The following is a 24,999-nucleotide window of genomic DNA, read 5'->3' on the forward strand; positions in this document are numbered from 1 at the left end:
TGACATTGCTCAGAAGGGTCACACCAGCCAGCAGCTAGCGTGACCATGGACACAGCACCAGGCCAGCCAGGAAGGCAGACATACCATGCCTTTTCCCCTTCTTGCAGCCAGCCATAGCCGATAGCTTCATTTGGAGCTGTTTACATGCTAAAGGCATTGCTCTGGGTACAGACATGTCTAAAGACTGTGTGGGCTGCTTCTCGTGCTCCGAAAGTGCATTTTGCTACTCAGGAGCCGATCCAGCATCCCATTTTCACTTCCGGAGAGCAGTTCCCAGGCGATTCTCTTCCGCTGACCTTCCCCAGTGAGGAGCACCGCAGGCCTTTGAAGATGCAGCCAATAATCCCAATTCTCCTTGGCAAGGACCAACATCTGCAGGGCGGCCGTCCCACCTGGTGCTCACAGAGCAGAGGGGTGGGCCTCACAGAGCTCCTCCCAGGCCAGGCGCAAAACGCCATCAGAGAAATTGGAATATTCTGACCGCAAGGTATCAAAACAACAGGCACAGATGCAGGAAGCAGAGTGCTGGCAAGGCTTGGGCTGCACAGGGCTGGCCTCTGTGCTGCTGGCACCTGCTGCGTACAGGCCTGGGGAGCAATCACTGTTTAAGAGCTATTTTTTTGTGGTGTTATTTGCATTTGGGGGAAGCTTCAGCTTTGGAGCCTGTTACTGAAACCCAAGGTGTTCTTATTGCTGAAATGCCCCCAAAAGCTATGGAAATCTCAGTATGGCAGGGGGAGGAGTGCTGCACAGCACAACCAAAGGCACTGCTATGTGGAAAGCAGAGCCCACCACCAATGCCTGCAAGGGAAACCAGTGCCCAACCAGCAAACATGTGCAAAGCACCAGAGATACAAATGCCAATGAAGAATTTATGAAGGCGAAGGAGTTAATTAGAGACTTCAGGCTTAAGAAACGGTGACAGCAGCACAGAGATAAATCATTCATTTTGGCCTCCGGCAGCACCTGCCTGCTGTCAGCCAGCTGGTTGAGACCTGAGACCAGGCTTGTGTGTCAGGGCAGGAGCAAAACCGACTGTGTGTGCACAGGCAGACAGGAGCTGGCAGATGGCTGCAAGAACCTGAACCCTCACTCACAGGTACCAAAAGGACAGGGCATGCATGCCAGTCCAAGAACACAGCAGTAATTTTTGCAGCCTCCAGTGCAAGGTTTTTGACACTGCATGGAGTGGTGAAGGTCTTTTTGTCTATGTTAGTGTCGAGCATCTGCAATGCCTCTTCGATGGTGGCCTGGAGAAGGAGGATGTGTGCTGCTTGGCCCCCACGAGATGCTCTTGGCCAGTTGATGTTGAGGTGATGGCAGCCCCCATTTCACACCATGACCCCACATCAGCATCCCAATGCTTCCATCTGAGATGGGCCATTGCCTCCCAAACCCCTGCAGAGGATCACAACTTATGACAAAATCTACCTAGCTCTGCTAAAAATATAAGAATATTTGATCCCCTAAAGGGACAATTTCCCAATTCACTATATGAAATAACCCCTAAAGTGACATTTCCTTTGATTTCTCATTTCCTTTTATTTTTCCATTGGTCTCATCGCATTCTCTTGGCTCATCTCATAGAGCAAGGAAAGAGGATAGCTAATCTGTTTTCCCTCTGCAATTCTTAATGTCCTCTTGATTGAAATTCACATTAACTCTTTGGTACCCTAATCTCAGAGAACACCCATAAATCCACATCCACTCCCATGAGAAAAATCAGCTGCTCTGAAATTTCTCCACCAGGTCAGTGAGACCTGGGGAGATCTCAGGTATGGGCCAGGCATACCTTAGTATGTAAGGAAAGAAGTGCTAACTGTTGAGCATTCCTGCATTGCTGGTTAATTCAGTGCTTCTCAACTTTGTGCAACCCCAAGACTCATTTCGCTGCATTACTGTGCCTTTGCTACACAAATGCAGTTTTGGAATGATAGAATCTTAGAATCATTAAGGCTGGTTCTTTTTAGACCACTGAGATCACCCAGTCCAACCATCGACCCATCACCACCACGCCTACTCGGGCACAGCCCTCCCCTGCAGGATTAAGGCTCCATTCTGCTTCCAGATCACTTGAACAACAACTGCCTGCCTTAGAGCCAGCCAACTGCCAGGAGAGGCTGCCAAAGGCTCTAGGAAATAACTGTGAGCCGGACACAGCTTTGTTCCTGAGTGAAGGTGGTGGAGCCCTAAATTTGGGGCAGGGAGTGGGGGGCTGCATAGCAGCTTTACAACTGTTGTCCCTTCCCACTGCTGATGTGCAGCCCTACAACATCACTGTGTTCTATATTTGTGGATTTTATCAGCCCCACCTTACTCTCTTGCTGATTTCTCATTTAATTTCAGCAACAAACACCAGTTCGACTTCATCACATCAGCTCTCCAACGTGCCATCCTCGCACGGTGTTATGATGGATGGCAGCCTACTAATCTTCCATTAAACATTCGAAGTCTGCATCGTTAGCTCATTCATTTTGTTTGTCTTTAAAGACATTACACATGCTTTCTATCCCAAGGGGTGAAAACACTCAGCATATGAAAAATACCCATCATTACCAAGACACAGCTCAGCAGAAAACGAAGAGATGGGCAGCACCTAACCTAGCTGCAGCAGACAGGGATAATTAAGCTTGCAAAGGCTTTAAATTATGAAGAATTTGATCTAATACCTTTAACTCTCCATCCTGGATAGTTTTGTTGCCACAGTTAAGCTGGGCAGATGGGCTGGCAGAGGACCCACTGTCTTTTCAGAGAAGTGGCATCAACCAGCACAGAGGAAGCTGCCTACAGCTTATTACACAAAGTGTCCTACCCTATCCCCAAAGCCATTCACATGAAAACATGACACAAACAAATTGCCCCAAACTACCCCTTCGACACAGAAAAAGAGCTGTGAAGTGCAAATCAGGAAGGCACAATCTGTTTACTGCCCTGGGGACGTAGGATACATTCCCCCAGCGATAGGATGAGAGGTAATGGCCTCAAGCTGCACCAGGGGAGGTTCAGGTTGGATATCAGGGAAAATTTATTCTTTTAAAGAGTGGTCAGACATTGGCACAGGTGAGCATGGTGGAGTCACTTTCCCTAGAGGTGTTCAAGAAGTGTGCAGATGTGACACTTGGGGATATCATCAGTGGACATAGTGAGGATGGGATGGACTTAATGCTCTCAGAGGTCTTTTCCAATCTCAATGATTCCATGAAACGTTCTCCATGCAACCCATGTGTTATCACTCAGCCCCTGCAATGCTCCAAGGACGCACGGGACAAGGACAGCCACACAGCATCGTGGCCCAAATGTGCAGAATTAAAACCATTTAGGAAAGGGAGCAGGGAACCGAACCCCAGTGCCATCCTAAGCAGGGTAACAGCAGCTGTCTCGTTTGCCAGTCAAACTCATTGCGTGATTACATGCAAAAATAAACGCTTGCAATGATTCTCAGCTCAGATGCCCACTGAGAGAACCGTATCAACGCAAACTGTGCTCTCACACAAAAACAAATGGTAAGTTGTAAAAGTCAAGGAAGTGAGTCAGTAGGAACTTAAACACAGCTCACTATTTTCTCAACATGCAATGCCACAGGCAGGATTAAACCTTTTGTTCGCATCTCAAGGTGATTCTCGGATCACCTACCCGAAGCGTCAGGTCTCCGAGTGGCCGTGCTATTGAAGCCCTTTAAATGATTCATGATGACGAGCTTCAAAGAGCTCCCACACACAACAAGAGACCAACTCGTTCTGATCTCAGCACAAAACTCCAGCTTGGTGAATAATTCAGGTCTGTGAAGAGAGCCGTCTTAAAACCGCTCCCAGGAGAAGGAGCAGAGCCTAGAGTTTAATCTCATAATGGAAATAAAAATAAAAGGAAAATATCAAAAGAAAGCAATGATTGCAAAAACAATATGAGGCTTCTTTTGCAAAATTCATCCGTTGTGAAACTCCGCAGAAGGGAACGCAGCTGTTTTCCCTGAATTATGTTTCATGTTTCCCAAGACAAAAGATGAAATCTAAAGCTTTGACTTTCAACTTGCGATAGACAAACACATAAGGGATGACACAACTACTGTGCACTGCTATGGAGGCAAGAAAAGGGCTGTCTGGAGCAAAAGGTGGAAACGCAGCCTCAACCACATCCCTGACCACATCCTCCAGTGAGAGAGGACAGCACCGCAGGAGCAGCTTACGACACCCTCCCAGATCTGTTTGCTCAAATCTGAGGCAATCTCCACTCACTTCAAGCCCGAGGCTGAGTTTTCTGCTGGCTCTGAGTCTCACCCACGTCACACACTGCATCTGATGCCGAACACAAAGAGGCTACACAGCCCAAAATCTCAAGAAATTAAGTGCACCATCCAAGAGGTAACTCTGTACTACATACAATTCATCTGTGCTCCTTAGATCTGAATGTGAGTGAGAATTCAGGTCTGATTCCTTCCCCAGGTTCCCAATGTGACACCCAGGGACTGTGTCACACTGTCACATCACTCCAAATGCTTCATCTTCTCCTCAGCCAGATGATGAGGACATTCTTAAACACAGCACTTTGCCTCAACAACAGTAAATAACGTCAGCTTCATGGCCATTTTGCAAGCGTTTCACTCTCTCTCAGCTCCTGTACCTTTCCTTTCCCTTAAACCCATTACCAAACCTCCTCCTTCCTCTGTGACCATCATTTGGAGGTGGAGCAGGTGTCAGAAGCAGCCAGACGTGGCTGCCAAAATCCGTCATTCCACGGCCAGAGACACCTTTGAGCTATCAGAAATAATTACTGTCAAGGTCAGCACATGGCACAGCAACACCAAACTGCTCGGGCACACAGTATGCAGTTACCATACCCACACACATCTCGTACACATCCATTTCCCCATGTAAATTGGAAGTAAAGCAGCACTCTGCTTATTACATAGCTCATAAGCTTGGCTCCTCTGACACTTGTTAACAAGAGTCATATAAAACAAGAGGATTCACTCTTGGAAAACTCAAGAATTTCCTTTCCTGCAGCCTGTACATGAGTTTCCCAGTTTGGGGGACGTTCAAATTGCCAACAGCTAAAGCTGCACCCAATTTTTATTAGTAGAGGGGAGGGAGGATGGCTTTCCCTTCCCACAGCCCTGTCTCTGCTTGGGACAAGCACAGCCCCGGGCTGCTCCCACACACACACAGAGCAGACAATGACCCTAAGCTGCAGCAGGGCTGGGATGGGGATGAATTTAAGCTGTATATCCCCAATGCCCTGCCAGCATCCCCCCCAACACAGCCAGCAACTGTTGTGGGATCTGCCTTTTCCACTCTCCTCCAGTTTTTTCCTTCCTCATGTGAACAGGGTGCTGCCAATGTCTTTCAGAGGTTTGCATTGAATTCTTCCCCCACATCTCGGATGCACGGTGCTATCACCAGGCCACAGCACAAACACATCCCTTTACTTTTGTTGCTGCTGAATAACACCCAGAGCAAACCTTCCCCAGTAGGATTCAGCCTCAGGAACTGCCTTAGAACCATGCAGCCCAAATACCCAAAGCCTAACAAACACTCCCACACCTCCGCACACCCCCAGCCCTACCCCAAAACAGGCTTTTTTAACCCCCAAAGCCCCCTGCCACGTCCCCCAGCTCCCCGAAGCAGGCTGTTCCCGGCACGTCGGCACGTCCCGCATGAAACCCAGCGCTTGGAACAAGGCAGACAAACCGCCTGCGTGCAACGTGCAGGCTGCGTGTGGTACGGCTGTACTCACTGCCTGCCAACACCCGGCCGGGAACGCGGCGGGGCGGCCACTGCCAATGGGAGGAAAACAGCCGGGTGGGAAACTTCAAATGGAAGTGGGGCTGAGGGCGTGTGATGGGGCTGGGAGAGTGAGGCAAGGCTTCCCTAACCAGGGGTATGGCTCGGGTCGGTTTGGGTGTGCGTGGGTATGGGAGCAGCATGCTGAGATTAGCCAGGGTTGGCAAAGGTGGTTATTGCACCGTGCTCTGAACGCATCATGAGACCGGGAACCTGACCGTTCCGCATCCCTTCAGCTCCACATGCAGAAGTGTGGAATTGGGATGCTGAGGATGCTCTTAGAGCAACAGTGAAATCAGAATCAGCTTCGGCAAGGCAGAGGGAGCACACTTATATTCCTCAAAGTTTCTGCCTGTTGTTACCTTCGCAAAAAATTCCTTGAGCGTTTGCTCAAGCAACCCTAAAACCCTGATTTCCCGAAATACCCCATACGCCAAACCCACCTAACACCGCCCTCAGGAGCGCGGCGTTAATCTCACCATCCATTTCACCGAGTTTCCCTCCTCTCCGCAAATCGGAGGTGCCTCCCGCAGCCAGGTGAGCCCCCTCCGACCCCCATTCCCAAAGCGGCCGCCCAGCAGAAGCCCAACGGGGCCGCGGCCGCCGCGTCCCCCCCCGCCCGCCCCGTCCCTCCCCGCCGCCCGCCTCTCCCCCCGGGGCTGCGGAGCGGAGGGAGCCGCGCGGCCCCGCATGTTAATGAGGCGGCAGCACGGGCAGCGGGAGCGCATTTAAAAGGGGACGAGCGGGGGGGAACGCGGCAGAGCTCGGGCAGCAGCACCGCCCGCAGCCGCTCCTTCCCACCTCGAGGACGGGAACACAAGACAGAACCCCGCTGCGCGCGCTCGGGTACCTGCCGGCTCGCCATGAAGCTCCTGACAGCAGCCTTGCTTCTGCTGGTCATCGCGATGTGCTTAGCCAGTGCAGAAGGTAAGAGGATTTTTGCCTTTTCTCATTCAAAGCTCTCTCCAGGGTGCGTGTTTGTTTGTTTTTTTTCCCCCCCACCGTATTTTCCTGCGAAAAAGGACAGTCCCCATTACTATAAGTAATATATTGATTGCACAGCGTGAGGCAGCCTTGAGATTTTGTTTTAAAATGTAAAAGCAAAAATACAAAGTTGCACCCTCCCAGCACACTGTGTCCCAGCTGCACCCCCTGCCCTCGCTGTTGGGGGGGGCACACCTCGAATCTCCCCCCTAAAACGAATGGCAATTTGCACCGGGAGAACAGAGCCAAGTTCGAAGTGCACGAATCCCACCGCGTTTGCCAGGGTGCATTTTCTGCTGTGCACAAAACCGGCGGCTTAAAGAAACGCTCCGCTTTTGTCTGGCTGCAAATGCACCGCAGCATCCGTGAGAGGAAAAAGGACTGAAAGTGCTCCAAACTGAGCGAGACACGAGCAAAATGAGAAAGGAGCTGAGAAGGGCATTTGCTTTTTCGGTTTAACAGGAATTCCTACGTTTCCATTTCCTCCTGCTCGATACAATTATATCCAACCCCAGCAGGTGCACTTCACAAAGCTCTCCTATTTACCGAGCTTCAGAACTGCTCTAAAATACATTTCTGGGGGAGCTGCTACCTGTGGCAAAGAAAGCATCGCTCTTTTTAGGCACAGCAGCAACACGAAATGCAGCTTCTCCCCTCAGGGCTCAGCGGGGCAGCCTGCAAGCACACCGGGTGGGGGGACGTTGGGCACACCGGAGGGTGAGCAAATGCTTTCTCTTCCAGGAGTAAAGTGCAAATGCTCGAGGAAAGGGCCGAAAATAAGATTCTCTAACGTACGGAAGCTGGAAATAAAACCGAGGTACCCATTTTGTGTGGAGGAGATGATTATGTAAGTTTTACCTTCATTTGTTCTTTCCGTTTTACTGTCAGCTGAATTATATTGCTTTACTCCGCGAGATCCTCCTTTGCTCTTTGCTTTTATCATTCTCTGGCATGCCAACTCCTGGGAAAAGTCACTTGCTGTCTCTGATGCAATAAATGTGTAATTCTGATCAAAAACTCGGCTATCAGTTGTTGACACTGTTGTCTGCTCAAGGGATTATATGCAGAACAGGTAGCAATAAAAGGAAAATAAGTTTGAGTGAAAACAGGGACCGATACCACGGTGAGCCGCTGCTGTAAAATCCAGAACTATTCAAAGTTTGTTGGGATGAGCGAAGCGAGAACAAGAGCAGGATTTGTCTCTGCACAGTTTCATCCCAACCAGAGTCCTCAGACCGACACAGCCCCGTGTGCTGCATGGGATCCCCCAGCACAGAACCCTCCTCCAAGCTGCACTGCCAGCCCTGAGTGATGCTGCTGGGAGCCTCGGAGCGATGCACAGCAAAGCAAGGCAGCCACAGGGATTAACAGCGCCTCTGATGGAGTGGTTTTCTTCCCCCCATTTTAAATACGAGTGGTTTGTGGGGGGTTTTCTGTCCTGGTTTGGCTAACTTCCAACACCCCACAAAACCCCAGCACATGGAGCTGGATAATGACCGGAGTAACTGAGAAGACTGCAACAAACTTGCCACCTACAACAGGGGAAAAAGGGTCCTGAGTGCAACCACACAGCCCAAAATACTACAGAACAGTTCACTCCGGTGTTCACTCCTCATCCACAGAAAGGACGTCAGCATCCTGCCCTGTACCATAAGATCCCCATGGCACCATCCTGCCAGTCCCATTCTGCCCACCCTGCCTGCACAACCACAGTGATGCCTCCAGAGCTGAGTCCATCACTGCAGAGGTGCTGCCCAGGGCAGCAGAGCTTTGTGGCACAGGATTGGAGATCTGCAACAGGCTTCTCCACATTGACACCAGCATCCCTGTGAGTAGCCGAGCCAAGCTTGGCAGCCAGCAGAGAGAAGAAAACCACGTGTGGAATAGATTTCATTCATGCAACTTCTCCTTTTCCATCAGGAAGCTGGGAAATCCCCAGTGCCTGCATTGCTATCCCAACAGAGAGCTATGCATATGCAAAGCAATGCTATTGAAGCTCACAGAGCTGCAGCAGCTGCTGGGACAGAGCTGTCCCATCACTCTCCCATGCTCCTGGAGACACCCATGGGCCAGTAACATGCTGCCATCACTGCCTTCCCAGCCACCCCACTGCAGCCTGAACAAGCTCAAATTAATATTCAGAGCCAAGGGATCTGGGAGTCTCCGGCCGAGGCACAGAAGAGCTGAATTCCTGCAGCCCAGTGTTTGTTGCTGTGGTGATTGTTTAAAATGAGTTGATGAAGCTGCTTTCCCTCCCGCTTTCCTCAAAAGCTCTTGTTTCGCTTGTATGGGGTACACGATAGAAATGAGGTCTGGCAGATTAGGAGAGGTGTGGATGCAGTTTAGGAAGGAATGCATCTTTGGCCATACACCCCCCAGCAGAGCCATGGTGCAGGGTGAGTGCTGAACTGAGTCCTAGCCCTGGTTAAAGCCTATCTGGATTCATGGCACACCAAGTAGGAGGCACTTTTCCCCCTCTGGAAGTAAAAAGAGGGAGGTTTAATATTTTGTCTGAAAGCAGCCATCCCTTCTGTGCATCTCCAAGAGGGGAACATACCTGGTGCTTAAACCCAGAGCTGGAGAAGTGAATATATCAGGGACAGTGTTGGCACAAGGACCCTCAGACACTCAAATGCCACCTGAGGGAGCCCTCTGGAGGTGTAAGAGACCTGCAGCATCCATCCTGCTCAGCCTGTCCCTGCAGCACACCCAGACAGATCCTTTTGTCAGGAACTCAGCGTCTACAATCTCTCTTCCTAAGCACCTGCCACTAAACCTGCCTGGCAGCATGCCTGCACCCTAAGGTGGCATTGCCCAGCGCACACCCACTGCTGCCACCCAGGGCTGCGCCCTCAGCACCAAGAACGATAAGGATGTCTCACAGACCTACATTTAGCAAAGCAATGCATCTCAGCAGAGAAAAATCTGTTGTATGGTGCACCTCTCAGAGGTGGTCTCACAAACAACTGAGAGGTGCACCATACATCTCCTCCTCCTTGCACTGCAGGGTCAGAATTGTCCTTCACTCTCTGCTGCTTCTCAGAGGAGCTCTCATCCTCCTGTGGTGTAGCTTGGCTATCGCTTTCTGGAAATATCCAGTGTGCTCTGTCATAAGAGAAGCTCAAGCCAAGGTCTGGCATGGGTCAGTGCAGATGGTACAGTCAAAGAGATGGCTGCTGGATGGAGGAACTTCGTGCCAACCTCATGCTTTCTAAAACCCACAAGCTTTGTGCCTTCACTGAGCTTGGTCTCACTGCCTTGCTCATGTACTGACCCCCTGGGGCTGGCTGAGATGGCAGCAGTGACCCCTCCCCTTCCATCCTCTGCAGCCCAGAGACTTTTGAAGGCCATCAAGTGTTCTTTTGTGTGTTGGGAAAGAGCTAATTCCTCCCAGCAAGTAACCTGAGAGTTGCACCTTGTTTTCTTTGACTTCAGCTTACACCCAGTGGAAGGAGAGCAGAGAAAGGAAGCAGGAATGAAGGTTAATTAAACAGGAAGAAATTAAGCCCAGTATACAACACTGAAATGGGAAACACAGTGGGACCCTCAGCTGAACAGGCAGCAATGAGCAGCGTTTCACTTCCCACAGGGGTGTCCCCACTGCAGCAGGGGGTGTGCTGGGAAAGCCCACGAGGCATTCTGGTTGTGCCAAGAGATGCTCAGCTCCTTTCTGAACCAATCCATGCCAGAAACCTGTTACACATCCACAGCTATTTCTGGTTTTCTGCTATTTGTCTATTCATGTTTCTAATAGCATTTGACTAACTCCATTATAATATCTTGGGTACACTGGAAACCCTTCCCTTTTTGTGGATGGTATTTACTGCAAATGAATTAAAGCCAGTAAAAACCTGTAGGGTTTCCTCAATTGCCAAATGAGCAACAGAACCAGAAAACCACTTCGTGTTGAGCCCTGAGAAGCACAAACAGCCCACATCTCCAGAGAGCCACCCTCTGGGGCAGCAGTGCCAGGGCTCCCACATCACCTCCGCTGGGGCAGAGCCTCCAGGGCAGCATCACTGAGCTCTCTGGGAGGAAACCTGGAGTGCCACACAGAGCTCTGCCTCTCAGCATGGCTCGTCCCGGCACTGAGACACCACAGCAGTGCTGCTGACATGGGCAGACTGATGTGCCTGCAGTCAGAGGAGGATGGAGCCCTGGCCCTGCTGGGCTCAGCAAGCAACCAACCAAGTGCAAGTGTTTTAAATATCATTGAGTAAAGAAAAATCCAGGTTTGATTTTTTCCCTTTGGATGCAATGTTGTTGAGCCTAAAGGAACCATCTCCTCCTGCAAAGACCTTGTGGCTGCCCAAATGAGCCTTAATTAAGCCAGCTATTAAACTCAAAAGGAAATACCTAACAGGCAGACAGAGCAAACCCACTGATTAAAAATAATGGGTTCGTCTTCATCTGGTACAACTTAGCCTGGCTCTGTGGACAACATACTGAAGTGCACTGATTGATAACAGCTGAAGATCCGCTCCAACATTCTTCTAACTCAGATGGCTGCCATAAAACACAGCAGGAAACCCTCCTGCTGCCCCCATCACTGCCTGGGTGAATGCCCTGAGCAATTCGGGCACTGCTCTGCAGGCACAGCCATGGCCTGGGGCTGTCTGCAGTGCCCATAACTTGCATGCTTCCCTTGCAGCGTGACCCTGTGGACGAAAGTGAGAGGTGAGCAGCAGCACTGCCTGAACCCCAAACGCCAGAACACAGTGAGGCTGCTCAAGTGGTACCGAGTATGGAAGGAGAAGGGCAGGTAAGAGAATGGGCACACGCTGCCGGTGCTGCATCCAGCACAGGGGATGCGTTTCATTGCCAAAATTATAAGTAGAAACGGATGCTCATGATGCAATTTCTTTCCTGCCACATGCACTCCTTGCTTCTATTTTAGGATTAGGCTGTTATAACTATAAATAGTCATTATTTTCTGCTAAACTCTGTCAGCTGATGATCTTGGCTATTTACACGCACTCACCTCCTCGTTACAGCTAAAAAGCCAAGATGAAAGGCCAAATGACTTCCACGCAGTCATAAGGAAAGCAGTCAGCAGAGCTGGGATTACACTGCCCTACTTTATGCCACACAATTCAGTTGCAAAACTTCAAAATCTACAGCTCTCAATGCCACAGGTCTTGGCCAATTTTAACTATTGCATCATTCCCAGGGAATGCTAAGGTGCACTGCTACCTTTCCCCTTGCAAAGACCTATGTAACTGATGGCAAGCCATCAGGCTTTGCTGGTTGCTTGGGTTTGTTTGTTGGCACAGCTCCTGCCTGCTACTCAGGCTTCTCCACAGCCCAAACTAAGCACAGCAAGGAGATATTTCAGACACAAGGATCCCAATTTATTTCAGTGCCTTGGTTTAAGCAAACAACTGGTCAGTGCCTTTGGGGCCAGCTGTACCAAACCCACTGAGTTACCCCCCAGGGAAAGACAGGGAATTTAAAGGAAAATAGCACAAACACTGATTTCCTCCCCAAAACAGTACTGCCTCTGCTCTAAGACTGTTTTCACCCAAAGAACTTGAGCATATTAGAGTTTGCAGCAAACAAGGCTGCCAGGTTTGATCCTCAGGGTGTAAGCTAGAAAACTAACACAGAGCCTGGTATTATTCCAAAGATGACATACTGTTGACTTACTATCCATTCTAATACAGATGTACAGCTATGATTTACTTCACAGTTGCATATAAGAGAGGGATTCTCCAGTGGTTAAAGAGTACTATTGGATGTGGAATTCCCTATCTTGCATGTCCCACTCATTGCAGCCAAGCACGTCAATAGCTTTCCAACTTACTTAAGCAGAGGCTAACACTCTGGCTTCTGGGTTTTAATTACTTGGAAGGGAGTTGTTCCTTTCATGGTTTAAATACTTTGCTCTCTGTGCAGGGTTTATGAAGAATAGGAGGCGGCGGTGCGAGGAATGGAGAGGACTCCCTTGGCTGACGTAGGACTGGGCTCTGCAGAAGATGATTTCTCTCTCACAGACATAAGACACAAATTCTATATTATTATAAAGCACTTTTTACCAAGGGTCAGTTTTTACATTTTATAGCCACGTGCAAAAGGCTTCCAGATTCCATGAGCATCTGTTGCACTTCAGATTTCACACCTGCCTGCATTGTACCAAGGCTGGGGAAAAAACAACTCTTGTTTGGCATTTTAAAGAGGTTTGGTTGGTTTGGTTGGTTTGGTTTTGTTGTTTCCTGCTTTTTTTTTTAATTGTTATTCATTCATACTTCACTATGATCGCAATTGAGCTTTATAAGCTCATTAGACAATGTTTGTAAGGTATTCTCCAGCTGCATCCCTCAACCTTTGGCAATGGGGAAGCCTCAGGGCTGTTGGTCACATTGGCAGCCCCCAATGGGGCAGTGCTGGGATAGAACAGGAGCTGAGCTGGGTGAGGTGCCACCAACACAGTGGCTGTGGTGCAGAAGTGAGGTCCCTTGGCTCATCAGCAAGGGAGTGCAAGCATCACTCATGTACCTCTTCCTTAACAGACCTGGGGTCTTGCTGCAAGGTGAAGTGGTCCACCCTCCCATCTAACATTTCCTACACTAGAGAGCATTTCTAGGTCTTTTTTGTTACTAAGAACATGCTTAATTTCTTTTCTTCCTCCACCTGAAGCTCTCCCACAAAGTTTGTGGCTTCAGGACTCAGACACTTCCAGCTTCAAGACTATTGTGTACGATTTCCTAGATTTGTAGCAAAAAAAAAGCCTTTAAAAGGCAACTTTTTATGAAAAATACGGTAGGGCAAACATATAAATACCTATGTTTTAGTCACAATACAACATATTCATTATTTTGAATGTAATACTTCAATGTTAAGCAAAGCATTCCTCTTTTTAAGAATAACAAAACTACCTTTTCATTTGTAAATACACTATAGGAAGTCTCCCTATCCTATCTTTCTGTATAATGTACTGTACTGCTAAATTATCATATGCTATTTAAATGTTTGAGATACTTAGAAGGTTGCATGCAGATTTCATATTTCTTTCTAAGACAAATGGAAAAAAGTAATAAAAATATATTTAAAAAAAATCTGACCATTGCTGCCAGGTTTCCTTCAGGAACCCCAACCGTTTCCAATCACTTATTTCAGTGGGCAGTTTTGCTGAGGGCTGATGTAGAGTCAGGGCAACTTGGTAACAACAGGGCTAGCAGAGCTTTTCTGGCACTGCTTAATTCCCTTTTTTGTTTTAGGATTTGGACTTTACCTAAATACTGAGGAAACCTGCTGCACAAACAGTGGATGTGCCATGTGCTTATAGTAGAGTTATGTTAAATAAATATAAACCAGCCACCCTCAGTGTATATAAGGGAGTAAGATACAGCTAGAAAAGACCTCAGCTAGATGGGGGAAGGCTGTAACCAAAGGGCTGTGAGCCTCCTCCTGCTCTCTCCTTGCAGTTTCAGCCCTTGCACCCAACACATCTCCCACCCCTCAGGAGGTTCAATGCACAACAGTGATCTTCTCAAGCCCCGAGGATCTGAAAAGAAAAGCAGCAGGTAGAACAGGAGAGCAAGGAGGTTCTACGTGCATTAAAGCCAGCCCTGCCCTGAGCAGCCCCAACTCCTACAGCATTATCCATGCTGCCTGAGCTTGCAAACCATGCCATATCCAAGCAACGCCTGGTTTCAGCTCAAGGGGTTTTTCCAGTTCAGACAGCAATAAAGCACACACATTACATGTATATTTACTGTGCTAATATTCTTGCAGAGATGGAGAAAGAAACATTGACATCTCACGGCTCTATTCTGCACAAGGATGCAGCAACACCTTCCTAGTAAAATGCTTTGGGAAAATCCCAGGGTGTGTGAGAAATAAAAACCTCTGGGTACAACAACCACAAGGCAGCACTTCAGGGTGAGCTCTGACACTGTGGGCAAACCCAGACCCAGGGCTATGCCAGCTGCCCCTGCATTTCCCAGCTCCCATTTTAGTGAAAGCAGCCATTCTGCCTTGAGGAGGCTCCATTTCAATACACTGACAGACTTCAAGAAACAGCTCACACCGATTTAACAACCACCAGGCAATGAACCTCCTGGAAAAGCATCGCTGCTGTTGCACAAGGAGTGGTTGGCACCATTGGGAACACCACGCACAGCTCTGGTTGCTCAAAATGCAGCACAGTGATTCACACTCACTGGACAGTCTGTGCAAGCAAACCTTAGCTCTGGGTTTGTGTGCCAGACCAAAGCCACTGGGAAAAGCCAGACACAGAAAACCAGATGTGCACACTGGAAATGCCCACTGGGTCTCTTCAGACTAAAGCATCTATGCTAAAATGTTCAATACGTATGTGCATGCACTTCCCCCCCTAGATTTGGCAGCAACCTCAAGGTCTACCTTTCTTTTCCCAGCAGGTTGCAAGGAGGAGCCCACTCCACTCCCCTCCCCCTATATAGAAACCACACATTTGTCCTTTGGGACTGAAGATGAGGCTCCACCACAGGGATAAGGACATCTCCAGCATCTCCACCCCTCCCTGCCCTCTGCCATGGGTATCACCTGTTCAAAAGCAGTTCTACCAGCTTTTATTTCAGTAAAAGCACAAGGCTGAACCCAGCAGCTGCAGTGAGCTGACACAATGTGGGGGGGCCTCTTCGGCAAGCACAGTACATGGGATTAGTAATGTTATACAGATCCTTTCACCACTTGCCTTTCACTTGCTCATATATGGTCCAGGTCAGCAATGGACAAAAAGTTTATTAAGCAGCAGTGGTTGGATGCCGTGTGTGGGACAGCACAGCCCCACTGCTGCCATGTCCCTGAGCTCCTTAATCAATTAAACATCAGGCTTGGCCCTCACTGACAGAAACAGGAGTAATTGAGAATAAAACCAGCACTCTGCCCAAGGTCCCCGTGCCTTGACATGGCAAGCAGCCTCTGTGCAATCCAGCATGATTCAGCAGGCTCTGCTATGAGCCCAGGCACCCCCAGAGCACACTCTCCATCAGGTCTAAAGAAACACCAGTCACACTTCCTGCTTTCTTCCCCCCTCTAAAGTCAGCTTCCAAAAATGAAGCAACTGAACCCAGATGTGCACAGCATCTAAAGACCTCACCGACTGCAATTTGCTCAGCGCCTCTGGCAACAGGCAGAATGTTTTTGGATGAGTTTGGGTTCTGGATCCGGGGGGCTGAGCAGCCTATTTCACAAGCCTCAGCCACACTGACTTCATTTCAGCCCAGGCTCAGCACTTTCTGGCCTGGGCCAACAGTCCCGGTTGCCGTGCTGGAAGAAAGCAGGGCTGAAAGGACATCTAGTGGCAACTGAAATCCGCTCAGACAGCCCGGGGACGCCTCCGAAGCCCTACGGCTGCGTGCAGGATAAATCAGCTCATTGCACTGCTGCTGATGGGAATGCTCTGCAAAAATAAACTCGCATTTCCTTACCCGAGCACGGGAAGCCCCTAAAGCACAGAAAACACAGCTGTTCTACTGCGTGGTGGATTTGGGGAACACTGCTCCAAGGACACTTATGCACAGTTGTTAGCCTGCAAATGCAGGATGTGCACACTCAGGGCACAGTGGCCAAAAGGACACACAGCTGCCACCACGCCTGCAGAGCCACATCCATCCCACCTATCCAGAGCACTGAGTCACTGCACAGCACATCCCAAACCTTTAGCACAAGGAGTCTCTGCCCCACACAGCCACATGCCAGCCTTGCCCTCCTGCTGCTGACTCCCAGCCAGCCTCAGCCCAGACGGTGTTCTCCAAGTGTTGTGCTCAGTTCATATCTTTGAACCTGACTGCTGGACTTCCCAACAAGGACACAAAGTTAAAAAAAATCACACAAGAAGATGACTTGCTCTCTCTTGCTGGGATATAAGCAGATCATCATCCAAACATCAAAAGAAAGCCAAGATCCCTGGAGGGTATGCTTTACAGACATGCAACATGCACTACCATTTAACATATGAAGCATAAGCAACGTGTTGCATTTCTGATCCTTTTGCCAATCTCTGCAAAGCATTCATCTCCCCTTTGATTTTTCTCTCATCTTTTGCCTGTTCACATTATCAGCTCTTTGGGCAGAGGGCACCCAGCCCAACAGGAGCTGCTCCAAGTAGGCACGTGGGACCTGGGATGGAGGGATGACATGATGTGACACAGGGTGACAGGCAGCCAAGGCCTGAGCAATCATCACATCTGGGCTTTTGTTTTTGCTTCCCACTAAACAAGAAAGGTTGGCAAAGTCCTTTTGGAGGAGCTTCAGATCCTCTTCTCCCCTCCCAAAGGAAGAAAAAAAAAAAGGAAAACTTCTGGTGCTTGCTTGAGGCTGGTAATTACAGGGATTAATTATGATTTATTCCCATCATAAATCTCAAAGCAAGAAAAGGGTTTTGAGGCTTGCAAGATTTGCTGGATAACAGAAGCAAAACAGCTCTAATGGCCCTTCTTTGTTGTGCGTAATTAAGGATTCTGAAGCAACTGATCCCTGCACCGGTCCATGGTTAGAGACCTGCAAGGCAAAGCAGGGCTCTGTGCAGAGCCACCAATCGCAGCCCTGTTGGGTTACCAGGCGCTGTGTGCTGCAGTGAACACTCGGGGACTCCCAGAAAAGGCAGCTTAAGAAGGAAAAGAAATGCTACCACAGGCTTTAAAAGAAAGACAGACAGACCGACCAGCAATTTTGAGCTCACTTCCAATCCCAGAAGTCTTTTGTCTGCCCCCCAGGAATTTTGCCTCATTACTGCCCATTCATTTCCATTACCTTCATCATTACACCATTTACATTTTTTTCCATGGGGTTTACTTCAGCTTCCTCTCTAAGTCCTGAAGACTTAACACTTCTGCAAATACATTAGTAAAACTAACCCCACCTGGAGCTCCTGGACCCAGCAACTCCAAGTCAGGCACCACTTCCTCCCCAGCAGGAACCAGTTTGCCAAATGTTGCCTCTCCAGTTCAACCTATGAGTGCTCCCTCTCCTTTTTTCTACACAGCAGCAGGAAAAGTCTGCCAGGGAAATGAAGCTCATCACTACAGTAATCAGCACCAAGTGGTGACACCTGGCCTCAAGCAGTGCCACCAGCCCACAGGAGACTGAGCTCCCTTCTGCCCAGGCTCTGCAGAGCTAATGGAGAGCAGGAGATTATCAGAATCACCTGGGAATCTTAAGGCACCTGGGACAGGAATTTTAAAAATAAAGGCTCGTTGGATTTCTCACACCTGTGAAACTTCTAGCCTCTTAAATAAGGGAAAGGAGAATAGGATGCACAGATAGGAAAACACAAAACGAGCATCAGTAATGATCAGAGCAACGATATCTGCCCTCGAGTGATTTGCATGGACCATTAGGCTGATGTGATGGCCCCTGTCCCAACCCAAAAGTTCTTCCCAGTCCTCATGGCACCTGGGCACAACCACACCTGCCAAAAAGGGCCATTCCTTAAAGTCCTGATTACTTTTATCATACACATTGACAACTAGGGCAGTAAAGCAAACTCAGGAGCACAGAGTTAAAACACAAGTTGAAAGATGTTGCTTTTCCATAGCAAAGCATTCATCCTGTTTTACTAAAGGCACAGCCTGTGTCACAATGACCCAAAAGCTGACCAGATGCTGGCTGCTCTGCTTTAAGGTTAACTACAGCATTACAGTACACAGGAGAGAGGAGATGGGTATACAGCTCCAGGGGCTGGACAGGACCTTGAGCCCTGTAGCAACTTGCTGCAGTGACTCACCCATAAATAAGATGTAGAGCTGATAATGTTTTTTTTCTACCTGCCTTCCACCTTATCTCTTTTTTTTTTTCTTCTTCTTCTAGATAATCCTTTGTAGAATTCGCTACGTGCAACAACTCACTACAAGCAACAACAAGAACTTGGCTGAACCACACGGTAAATATCAAAGGGAAATTTTAAAGCGGTCATAAAGCATCAGCAGCCACAAAGCATTCAACTTTTCGCATTTCGAAAAAAAACTTATAGGATTATCCACGCTTACCTGAAGCAGACAGCAAAGCTTTCGCCAGCATCGCCGCGTGCGGAGCCGGGCGGCCGGAGGAGCAGCAGCTGGGTAGAGACTGACACCGTGTGGCTACTTCTGGCTCTTACAAACCGGGAAGGTTGGGCTCTGCCCCCTTTAGTAGGGGAGGTTGTGGGAGGAGTGCATAAATTAGGAGCTAAATTCCCAGCACCTGGCGTGCAACGCGTGCGGTTGGGTTGGGTTGGGTTGGGTTGGGTTGGGTTGGGTTGGGTTGGGTTGGGTTGGGTTGGGTTGGGTTGGGTTGGGTTGGTAGGTTAACAAAGATAACTAACAATAAATGTTTTTTTTTTTTTTTAATTCATACATCATTTATTTATTTTTAATCAAAAACGCCTCTTTGGATTAGGGTCCATTTGCATACATATTTAAAGCCGTAATACAAGTAATAAATAAATAAACAAAGCAATCTTGTGAATTATGTTTCCCTGAGATCTTGCAGCCTGGCTCCCTTCCTCGGTTTGCACAGCAGGGTTAGAGGTCCAGAGCCTTTCCTAGCTCTGACAGCTGCTTTGGAGGAGTTTGGCTGCACTAACTCCAGAGAAATTATCTCTAATTCCCAGCAGAATAAGTGGAAATAAGATCAAGTCCAGCAGTGCATTAAATCTGCTCTGAAAGAAGAATCAATCCTATGGGCTTACATCCAAGAGGGTTAAAACCAAGGCTGTGGTCTCAAGAAGTACATTCACTTAACAATTAGCAATTGCACTTATTTTGCAATTTTCCGTGAGTGTAGAACTTATTGGAATTTAATACACACTTTCACTGTAAAGGAACACAGCATCCCTGCAGCAGAGGCTCAGCGGAAACACATCAGCCAAGCCCGTCTCCCCTCATTAGCCAAGGGCTGTGCAAGTGCATGCAGCCCCTGGAAGCAAAACTCACCTGGGACATTTACTTCCCCTTAGCCATGTTCCTACACCATCTTTCTAACTCCCTCACTGTTGTGGTTAAACATGATGGGGTTTTTTTTTGTTTTGTTCTGGGATTTTTTAATTATTATTTTATTTTAATATGTAGAATTAATATGTTATCAGTGAAAGAAACACTATTCAGCTGTCGGTGATGGAGAGCAGCATTGAGCCCCCCACATCTCTGCAGCTTCTTGCCCTGACAGTGGAAGGATTCGAGCAAGAGCTGAAGATGGTTAAAACTGTATTTTTGTCCCTGAAGAATGAGGACATAGAAAGATACACTGCACATCTAGTGCTAAGGTAATGGACTGCAAAGCAATCCAGTTCAATGGCCACAGACCATTTAAGTCAATGCAAAGCACTCCTTCAAATTCCAGAAAGCAGAGCAACTCTACAGGTTATTTTACATTTGCATTTGGCTAAGATGAATTCATTTTATTTTTTCATATAAGCTATAAGGCATCCTGTGAGTGTGGTGTACACGTGTTCACTCACGTGTCTGTGTGTGGATGCACACATGGGGCTGCTCCCCAGCCTGGCCCTGGGAGGAAGCAGGCAGTGCTCTGGCGAGTGCAGCCCTTGTACGGACAATGCCAGGGAAGGGATTATACCAGGGATTAACATCTTAAACCCCCTCACCAGACCTTCCGACCCGAAGATCTTCTGGCCAGCAATCATCCCGCTGTCTCCGGGACTGTTACATCCCAGATTCAAACCTGAGTTCCAGGTGAAGTGGATGAGAGCTGTCTCAGCCCCCCGCCCCAAATCCTCAGCTTTGGGGCTTTTGTCCTTTTCTTTCAGCCATTCTCTCCGTTTCTCCTGCCGTGACCGGGAGGAGACCCCACGAGCGCTTTTCTTGTCGCCTGCCTCCTCCTAATTCCGGGTAATTTATCCCGTATTAAAATTCCCTTAAGGAAGAAAGACCCAGAACTCAACACCTGCTATGCAAATGGCAGCAAATCCCCGGCCCCACGGCGGGCGGTGCAGACCTGTGGCTGCCGGTGGTCCCAGAGCTCCCTGTCCAGCCCTGTGAACTCAGCCCAGCACTGAGGGGCCCAGAACACCCCCAGGAGCTCATACATCGAACAGTTATATTGCTTCAGGTCTTCACAGATATCTTAGAGGAAAGGAAAGGAAAGGAAAGGAAAGGAAAGGAAAGGAAAGGAAAGGAAAGGAAAGGAAAGGAAAGGAAAGGAAAGGAAAGGAAAGGAAAGGAAAGGAAAGGAAAGGAAAGGAAAGGAAAGGAAAGGAAAGGAAAGGAAAGGAAAGGAAAGGAAAGGAAAGGAAAGGAAAGGAAAGGAAAGGAAAGGAAAGGGAAAAAATAAAGAAAAAGGGGGAAAGAAAAAAGGGAAAGAAAAAGAAAGAAAAGGGGAGGAGAAAGACAAAGAAATGGGAAGAAGGAGGGAAAGAAATAAGTAAAGAAATAAATCAAGGAAAAAGAGAAGGAAGGAAGGAAGGAAGAACAGGAAAGGGAAAAGGAAAAAGGATATAAAGAAAATCTACTCCTAAACATAATGATTGATATGAAAGTTATAAGAGGAAACTCGATTATCCAGCAAGCACTTAAGCTTACAGCTTTGCACATTGGCACTGCTGTCAATGAATTTCGTCCCTCTCTTTTCGGATAGGCGTCCTAGATCCAATTGACAAAACACAAATCAACAAAAGGGGGAACTGTGGGAGGGAGAAGGTGGATGGAGGAAAAAGAGAGAGAGAGAGAGAGAAGAAAGACTTCTCACACCATAAGGTGAGGGGAAAGGGTTCGTTTCTTGGAGGTGACATCCTAATCGCGTTTCTCCCTGCGGACGGGGGAGGCCGGGAAGGGGCCGGAGAAGCGCGCCCAGCAGCGCGACCCAGCGGCGGGGCTGCCCCGGTACATGGCCCGGGTTGGGCTGCGGGACCCTCGGGGCCGCTCTGGGCGCAGCCCGGCTCTTGGGGTGCCCACGTGGACTGCAGGGATGGCATCACCGCTCCGCAGTGCCCCCGATCCCCGCGCCCAGTCCTCCAGCCCCAAGCTTTATTCCCATCTCCCTTTAACGTTGAGAGTCAATTTCCCAGCGCCGAGCGCTTGACGGACGTTCAGGCTATTATTCGGGGAGATCGATTGTTTGGCTGAAGGTGCATTGTTTGAGCTCCTCATAAAAGAAACAAGTTAAACGCTGCAGCTACCACACACAAAAATGGTTCCTTCTGGCCGTAAAACCAGTGGGACAAGGAAGTGGCTGTAGGAGTCAAACATAATTGATGCTCAGAACGATGTTATAAATAATCTGGGCGCAGTCCTCTCCCATGTGCCTCAAAACCACAGAAAGTGGAGCTTTTTTTTTCTTTCTTTCTTTTTCTTTTTTTTTTCTTTTTTCTTTTTTTCTTTCTTTTTTTTTTTTTTTTTTTTCTTTCTCTCCCCTTGAATTCAGGAGCATAATACCCCGTGAGCACCAATAATTGATGTACGTTATAATTCTTCATTACCCTATCGGTAGTCTGGGAAAATTAGAAGAAAAGAAAATGCCAGAAAGTTATGGTAAAACTTAAGATGCGACAGAAGTAGCTTTCTTTGCTCATGCTGTGAGTGTTTGAATAAGAAGAATGTCCCTGCACTGTAACAAGCTAAAAGAATGAGGAAGACAAAGGATTTCACGAAAAAGGTTTAGATAGAAGACAAGGCAAGTGAAACTGAAAGGAAGGGAAAAAAACCATTTACAATGGAACAATGCGTGTACTAATCGCTTTGATATATTATACAAACCCAAAGACCCAAAACATTGTGTAATTATTTATAAATGACTTCTCCACTCCTGTGTATAATACCGAAGAAAGAATAAAACTGCAGGCTACTCTCTAAACTATTTCTAAATAGACCTAGCTCAAAAGGAAGCAGAAGTGTTTGAAAAAAAAATAATTAATGGTTGATTTTATGGTTGTCTCATTAAAACATTTTAATTACAACAAACAAAATACATTTGTGCTCGCGGGGAACAATCGCTTACCTACCCCCCCACCTTCAGAAAAAGAAAAAGAAAAGAAAAAGAAAGAAAGAAAGAAAAAGTTGTATCACATGTTTAAAACCTGAAAATAAAACACACCCATTATTTTCACAGAACCTCCAGAAGGGGCTGAGCCCCTTGTGCAGGGTTCCAGAGCAGAAGCAGGACCCCAGCACTCAGCAATGCCCTCAGTGCACATCCTGAGGCTCTACGCTGCTATGGGCAGGTATGGGATGGGCCAGGTCCTTCCTAAAGAGCCCCTGAGCTGCAGGACTTCACCTGGGAGAGCTGGAGAGGTTACCACTGCCTCCCTGCGGGCTGCTAGTTCCAACTATCGGGTGGGTATCTCTTTAAGGTTGAGTGGGTATCTTTCCAACATTGGGGTATCTCTCCAATGTTGGGTGGGTATCTCTCCAACACTGAGTGGGTATCTCTCCAATGTTGGGTGGGTATCTCTCCTACACTGTGTGGATATATTTCCAGTATTGGGATTGCAGTGCACCAACCTGGACATTCCAGGTGTGAGGCAGTGTGACCTTCCTCTCACTCCTGCAAGTTGAGATTTGTGCTCCCATGGTGATGGTTCAGCCACCAGCCATGTTGTGCCCTCAAATTCACATTGAGCACCTTCTGTAGGCAGCTCTGCCTTCTCGCTCTGGCCATGGTCTCAAATGAGCACAAAAGCAGTGTTTTCCTGGTTGATATGCTGCTTTGATGCTCCTCTTAACAGAAGTTTAAGCACTTATGTACTGACGTAAGAACACTTAGTTTGGTGAGTTATTGCATCTATGTGCCTCCTAAACCTAAATATATATATATATAAAAAGTTAAAATAAACAACTTTTTAAAAGCACCTTTAATGTGTCAAAGGCATCTTCCAACTATGGGAGCAGCTTTACTGTGAGCCAGGCAATTCCCTGTTTGGAAAGGAGCAGCACTAACAGCACTCTAACCATCACAGTCCATGCTGGAATGCAAGGCTGACTTCTGGCACAGAGATCTGTTCAGCTTCACCAGGCACAGTTGTCACAAAAGCATGGGCTGCCCACTCACGTCTACATTGGAAGCAGCGCACCTGAATTGCAGAGATGAGTACTGCTGCACTCAGGAGCCTTTCATTCACCTTCTCAAATTCCCCATCTTTCCAAAGTCCAGCCACAAACAAGACACAACACACCCCATGCCACCCAGCACCAGGGCCTCATGCTTGAGGCCATCCATCACCAAATGGATGCACCATGTGGGGATGGGCCCACAACACTTCAGATCCAGCTCTGTTTCTGTGGGTTCCACACTCAAAAATACCTCTTCAAACTTTTCTCTTCAAGAGCAAAGTGTCCCAAAACAAATGGATGATGTATCCCTCGTTATCTTCCGTGGAGTTGCAGTGAACCTAACAGCATCTACAAGCCTGCCTGAGACTAGCTGTGCTCATGTCAAGGCAGAGGAGGTTGTGTCAAAGAATAACACTCAGAATATGGCCATGAGCAAGATGCTGGGAACACACACTGTGTTCTATGAAATCCAAGGTCCTGTTTTCATTTGGGGATTTTCCCTTTCCCAATCTCAGAAAGCTTGGGGAAAGTTTGGCAGCCGACGTCCCCAGGAGCAGGCACATAAGGTGTAGGGCTATTATCTGCATTGGCTGAATAATTTATCTGCAAAATTAGTAGACTGGATGCGATAGAACGGGTTGAATTATTCATCGGGAATAAATTACCCAAGATATTTAGCACTTCTTTCTGTTTGCGAAGGCTTCCTGAAACAATTCTGGTTCTGTGAATGCATTCGTTATTCATAAGTAGGCAGTGAATAGATTATGCAAACAAATTTCAGCCTATGGGTTGTTTGTGAAACATTCACTGCAGCTCGGGCTATTCATGGCTGTGACTGATCACGGAGACACATGGTGCTCTCTCCCCTCCTTGATTGGAGCACAAACTTTTAAAACAAGAGAATAACAAATGACAAACTGCAAATGATGGATAAGGACTAATGAATAATGTGCTTTCACTGCAAAACTCTCAGACAAGTGATGGGTTGTGCCAAAGTCTGTGGAACTCTGGGGAATCATAAACATTTTAATGAATAAACTATTGACTGCTCAGAGACACCTAAACAAAAGACAATAAAAGTGCTGCAGACAGCACCGGAGTTTATATCGCTACGTGCAAAGTGCACATGAACAAAAGTTGAACATTTTTGGCCATATGCTTCCATAACCTTTAGATTTGAGCCCCTTCGACTTTCCCCTGGTTTGCAGTGAGGCTTGCTGCCTGCCGACCCCACTAAGCCATCACTTTGGGACATGAGTGGCTCAATGAAGTGG

At 47.9% G+C, this 24,999-nt stretch overlaps 2 protein-coding genes across 5 annotated transcripts in view; one reads left to right on the plus strand and one right to left on the minus strand.

The window, feature by feature from the left end:
* The window catches only part of SLC25A48 (solute carrier family 25 member 48), a 90,071-nt gene extending 71,162 nt beyond the window's left edge, over nt 1-18,909 (minus strand). For 2 of the 4 annotated variants that reach the window (XM_040646918.2, XM_046900371.1), the window contains exon 1: nt 6,221-6,373. The gene's annotated coding sequence lies outside the window, so the exon portion shown is untranslated. Of the gene's footprint in view, nt 1-6,220; nt 6,374-18,733 lie in introns of those variants that run through there. The other 2 variants (XM_046900372.1, XM_046900374.1) reach the window with 2 other exon arrangements.
* Nucleotides 6,534-13,821, plus strand: CXCL14 (C-X-C motif chemokine ligand 14). The gene is made up of 4 exons (NM_204712.3): nt 6,534-6,704; nt 7,503-7,608; nt 11,413-11,523; nt 12,657-13,821. The coding sequence occupies exons 1-4, from the start codon at nt 6,641-6,643 to the stop codon at nt 12,670-12,672; spliced, it is 297 nt and encodes a 98-aa protein (NP_990043.1). The 5' UTR covers nt 6,534-6,640; the 3' UTR covers nt 12,673-13,821.
* Nucleotides 18,910-24,999: the final 6,090 nt, after the last annotated feature.

Source organism: Gallus gallus, chromosome 13 (genome assembly GCF_016699485.2).
Source record: "Gallus gallus isolate bGalGal1 chromosome 13, bGalGal1.mat.broiler.GRCg7b, whole genome shotgun sequence".
NCBI classification, from domain to species: Eukaryota; Metazoa; Chordata; class Aves; order Galliformes; family Phasianidae; genus Gallus; species Gallus gallus.

What these genes read in the sequence shown, in the direction of transcription:
- CXCL14 (NM_204712.3), top strand. Translation starts at nt 6,641, where the DNA reads ATGAAGCTCCTGACAGCAGCCTTGCTTCTGCTGGTCATCGCGATGTGC. An exon ending in GTGCTTAGCCAGTGCAGAAG is followed by an intron (nt 6,705 to 7,502) that starts GTAAGAGGATTT and finishes TTTCTCTTCCAG; the next exon opens with GAGTAAAGTGCAAATGCTCG. An exon ending in TGTGTGGAGGAGATGATTAT is followed by an intron (nt 7,609 to 11,412) that starts GTAAGTTTTACC and finishes CTTCCCTTGCAG; the next exon opens with CGTGACCCTGTGGACGAAAG.